This window comes from Rosa chinensis, chromosome 5, assembly GCF_002994745.2.
Source record: "Rosa chinensis cultivar Old Blush chromosome 5, RchiOBHm-V2, whole genome shotgun sequence".
In the NCBI taxonomy this organism is placed as follows: domain Eukaryota; kingdom Viridiplantae; phylum Streptophyta; class Magnoliopsida; order Rosales; family Rosaceae; genus Rosa; species Rosa chinensis.
In genome coordinates this window covers 63,377,806-63,382,860 of record NC_037092.1, presented here as the reverse complement: position 1 = coordinate 63,382,860, position 5,055 = coordinate 63,377,806, and the positions used below count along the sequence as shown (strand labels likewise).

The window sequence follows — 5,055 nt, the reverse complement described above, 5'->3', positions numbered from 1 at the left end:
TGAATTCCACCGTTCAACGGCGGAGAGGGATCACCGTGGTTCCTCCCTTCTTGAGAGGTGTTGGTTACAACCAAATGGAGAATGGTGCACATGGTGGTTAGCGCATTAACTCGAGTCAATAATGCCCACATGCAGCTGCTGCTTTGTAATGGACTCATAATATGATATGTCAAATTACATCAAAATGGACTCATTGTATCAGTTGAGGCCAATATTGAGCCAGATAAGTATTCTTCTTTTCAGTGAAAAGACAGAATCTATTTTCAACTGTATAGATCCACATGCTGTACAGGAGGAACTCCATGTGAAGCTAGCTTGAAATCAATCACAATCACTTGACCAAACGTCCAAATCTGCACTAAAGATACATCAACAAAAGAAGCAAACATCCTAAACAAGGTTTGAGGTCCTTCAATCAAGGACTTCTCTATTTTCGGTTCTACATCCTAAACATCTCTTATTCTATCAAATGTACATATAAAGAACATCTAAATTAAATTAGAATAGAATAGAATTGAAAAAACAGAGACAAGAGAGGACTCCAAGGTGTCTAAGCTAAGAAGACTGTTCTAATTTTCAAACATGAAGAAACAGAAAACTAACACTACAAGATCCTACTGGGCTGATGATCACAATATTCACACTAGCTCCCTTGGCAACCCTTATTTCTCAACTCTATAACCTTCTTGTGGGAGTTTGAATGCACTGCTGGAACAAATGTAGGACTTGCTGCAGGACGGTACTCGGGAAAGAGGCGGCCGGACCTGTAACGAACCCCACATGCATTGCAGAGGGTCTTCGGCCCTAGTGGTCCTTCCCTCCATTGTGGGGTCTTCGTAACCGCACAATGCGTGCATCTTTTAGTCTCGCGACTCTCGCCTGGTTCCATGGATCTTTTGGTCTCACTAATCTCACCTGTTTCCTGCAAAGAGGGATTCTTTTTCTTCTGTTTTCTCTTGTCAGGGTTCATCATCTCCTCAGTCAGAAAGGTTTCAAAACGATAAAAATTGTCGGAGACAGAGGAATTGGATGAGGCACAAGGGAACGTGAACCGGTTACTGAAATTAGCAGGGCGTGCACGCCTGCATTGTGTACGCTTCTTCTTCACCGGGTTGACAAAACTGGGCTCAGAGGCTCTGATGTTGATGAAATTGGGCTCCAAGGTTCTCAGGTGTTGAGCAGAACCAGAACTTTGGCTTTCACTCTGGCTTTTAAGGACAGACACTGGACTATGGATTGGGATCAGGTGCATGTGCTTTCGATCAAAACAATCATTGCTTTGGAGACTGCTTCTGCCACCGCTGGTTATAGCAGTAACACCGGAAGTACCTTCATACTGACAGCAAATAAAGGACAATCAGAATCAAATAAAGAAAGTGACGAGGAAGCCCCATGTTGCAGTTGTCCCAAAAATTCTGCCTATGATAATTGAAAATCTAATTTCTTTAAAAGAAAAAGAACACAATATTTTAGTACTATTGATAAAATAAATGAGGTATCCGATCATTCCCAAGCAGTATGTCAGTTAATTACAATATGCTCTTTCAGCAGCATCTGCATTAAGGTCACAAACATTTATCAGAACCTTCGAGCCATTACCCAGAGGTACAGTATCTTAAGATTACGCAAACATGAACACCATTCACATGCTTCAGAGCAATAAAAACCCTAACAGACACTATTTCTAGAAGTTCACAAAATAGAGATAAAATGCACATGCACAATAAGCAGGTTTTCTGTAAATGACATAAGAAGAGCTGATTGAGATCTAATTCATCATAACATCATGTACTGTTCAACAACAAATCAATGCCAACTAAACATATGGTTCTCATTATATAAAGAAAGACTCTACGGTCCTATATCAGAGTAAGGAAACAATATACTGCTGCGCACCTCTTGGATTTAAAAAAGGCTAGTTCTCAAAATACTAAAACTGATTCTTTGTTTTGTCCAAGATTGTCACCTACAGAAGAAACATTTTCCCACCTAGTAATTTTTCACTGAGGGTGCTGCTTAATCTCATAGAAATCTCCCACAAAAATGAGTACTTAAGTACACAAAAATGCTCTTCGGAGGTTCGGAATGGCTAAGCTACTATCCAGAACACGTGTTAGCAGTAACTAAAATGTGTGCTTCAAAGCAGTTTTACTTCTTCCGGAACACCTTATGATTTAAATCAATCAAGAGCATGTTCAACTTGCTTAGAAGCAGTTCAGTTGTAGAAATACAAGAGTTGACCTGAAAATTTGACTACTAACAGGAAATCCTATCTTACGATGTGTGACGTACAGAGATATATCCTATTCAATGTATACACATAGGTAAACTGTCCATTATCCCCAAACTCAGCCACTTAAAAAGCCTCAAAGATCACTTGCATTCTTCAACAATTTGCCAGTGGTAATGCATATTTTTGCACCCAACAAGAACAAAAATCCCAACTACATAACTTAATCACAGTGTTCCTTGCTAATTATCCCTGAAGGAAATCAAAATGCAGAGACGAACAATATAAAAATACAATGGAAGCAATAACTTGCAACCAACAGTAGGACTCAACCATCAATAACAGTAGTAGAAACTAGAAAGTTACTGGAACAAGAAAATGTTTTTACGGTCCTATTAAAAAAAAAAAAAAATTGTGATTAGCCAATGATGTTCATCATCTCTTTTTCAAGTTAGTTTCACTCTGCACAAAATAGCACCAACCAAAATATTACCTAGTGGCAAAACACACATCCTACAAACACAATATAACAATAACTCTTGTCTTATTGTGGTGGAACATAACAAACTCACCGAAGTGGAAAGGTACTGGAAATTTGATTCATAGTATGGCTCAAGGCCTTGGAGTTGAGTCTTCCAATCTTCGTCTGCGGCGTCAATGTCTTCCATGGGGAAATCAAGAGCCTTAATGGTATCGTCATCGTAGAAGTGCTCCAAGAGTTGATTAATGTTATCATCCAAAGGCAAAGCATCCATAGTACTCTGTTTCAAAGATAAAAGAGTATAGAGGGGAAAAGGGCAACAAAGGAAGCAAAGAAACAGTTAAAAGAAAACTCTTTAGGATATGGTGTCTGGGTAAATATACAGTTCAAAAAACCCAAAAAGATAGGGCAAAATCAGTAATCACAGTAAGAAGTTAAAAAGGAAAAGTTATCTGGTGGGATTGGATTGGGATTATTATTACGTAAATAAATTACTTAACAAAGTGGGTTTTGTATAAAACGCGGGTTTCATTAAAACGTATTTCCATTGGTAGGAAATCGTCATAAATTGAAAGTTACCCAAAATAGGACTCTCAATATTCCATTATCCCATTTAATTTCTTCATCAATGTTGAATTGGAAACGAAAACTTCCCTTACCGCGCTCCTAAACTTACAACGCCGTCGTTTTACCACCGTCAAAAAAAAAAAAAAAAAAACTGCTCGGAACCCCCAAAAAAAAAAAACTTTTGGGCTTCTTTGGAGAAAATGCTGGAGAACCCAGAAAAATTGAGGCACATTACATGACATTTAAGCAATTGAAAACACAATTCGACCGAAACAAGTTATTAAAAACACTGAAAATTTCCGATTTTTTCCCCCGGCGAATTTCATTTTCCGGCGGAACCCAACAAGAAAACGAAATTCATAATGCAATTAGAGAACATTCAACAGAACCGCGAAAGCAAACCTGGGAATAAAAACCGTAAAATCATTCACATTTCACAGAATGAGAGAAAATTATAAGAGAAGAGAAGAAGAAGAAGAAGAAGAGGGTTGGGTGTAAAGGTTGGACCTCACGCTTTGGGAGCTTGGTGACGTCAGCAGAGACCGCCGTCATTGTCGTTGTCAGAACTGTGAGAGAGAGAGAGAGAGGAGCTGGTGGGTTGTTGCAGAGAGAGAGGAGGAGGAGGAGGAGGAGGAGAGGAGGAGGATGGCTTTCTGTGGCTTTTGTCTGAGATTGAAAGATTTTAGGTTTTCATTCCTCTTCCCTCAGTGTGGGTTGGGTTCCTCTGCGGAGATATCCAGGGTCTGTTACGGTGAGGACTCGGTAACTTGTATCCGATCAGATTCAGAAACCGGATCGGTTGCTAGTGATTCAGTCAACGCTCCACAACGTGTCAACTTTTTTTTAATTTTTTTTTTTTCAAAAAAATTTAAGAATGTGCACCACATTATGATTTATGAATAGCATTATGTGCTAATCCTTTCCTAACTTTTTGACGAAATTTCCAATTAAAGAAGATGCGATGTTTCTTTGGAGGGTATCGGATGATGATGATCGGAGGGGAAATATTCATCCGTTGTAATTTTTGTAACGGAAGTATTTACGTTACATGAGTATATTGAGTTTTCATAAGTAAAAAAAAAAAAATGAAAATTCGTTCGTTGCATACGAGGCCACTGCAGTTTTATGGAGAGAAACTCGTGTTAACACTGAATAAAACGGAATAAAACTTATATATAAAATGTTACTTTTATTGATAGTGTTAATATGACATTGATATTTGTGAAGCAGCGTAAGCCATGTGAATACACTGCATACTTCTGCACAATTTAGTTAAACGGTTTGTTTCTTCCTTCTTTTTTCTGGTCCATAATCCCTTCCTCTTCGCTTTGTGCATTCCAACTCATGGTTGTTGTATTTTCTAAGAGTTTTGTGGCAGTGCATTAGAGGGGGTAGGCAGAAAAGACCCCTCCGATCAAGGGAGGGTGATAGGCGAAATCAGTTAAATTGTCGGTCATCTGATTTACTCCTATATATATTAAATGCACTTTCAATTTTTGAAACAAATTTCAAATTAGATATGTCTGTATACTCTTCAATTTAATCTAGGGTAGATTAAGTCAGTATAAACAATGAAATGAGAAAAGAAAAATAGGATGAGAGGCTCCAATTATTAAATAGCGTCGGTGGTTGTGATACGGATTCAAAATGTGGGTGATGAGACAATGGGAAGTGGCACCATGTCTCACATGTGGGTCTCATTACTTTATTATCCTCCATTCACCCCTCTCACTCTCACTTCCACCGACGACCATTGGCCAACACTCTTTTTCTTTAT

The 5,055-nt window shown here is 38.5% G+C and overlaps 1 protein-coding gene across 2 annotated transcripts; it reads right to left on the bottom strand.

The window, feature by feature from the left end:
- Positions 1 to 311: 311 nt before the first annotated feature.
- On the bottom strand, positions 312 to 3,962 carry LOC112167595 (GATA transcription factor 11). 2 transcript variants are annotated; one of them, XM_024304634.2, is made up of 3 exons: positions 3,786 to 3,962; positions 2,803 to 2,991; positions 312 to 1,336 (listed from the first exon to the last, which is right to left on the bottom strand). In XM_024304634.2, exons 1-3 carry the CDS (start codon positions 3,828 to 3,830, stop codon positions 644 to 646), a joined length of 927 nt encoding a protein of 308 aa, XP_024160402.1. In that variant the 5' UTR covers positions 3,831 to 3,962; the 3' UTR covers positions 312 to 643. The 2 variants fall into 2 exon arrangements, with proteins under 2 accessions (XP_024160402.1, XP_040362950.1); XM_040507016.1 differs by having other exon boundaries at positions 2,803 to 3,680; positions 3,786 to 3,944.
- Between the last annotated feature and the right edge of the window lie 1,093 nt (positions 3,963 to 5,055).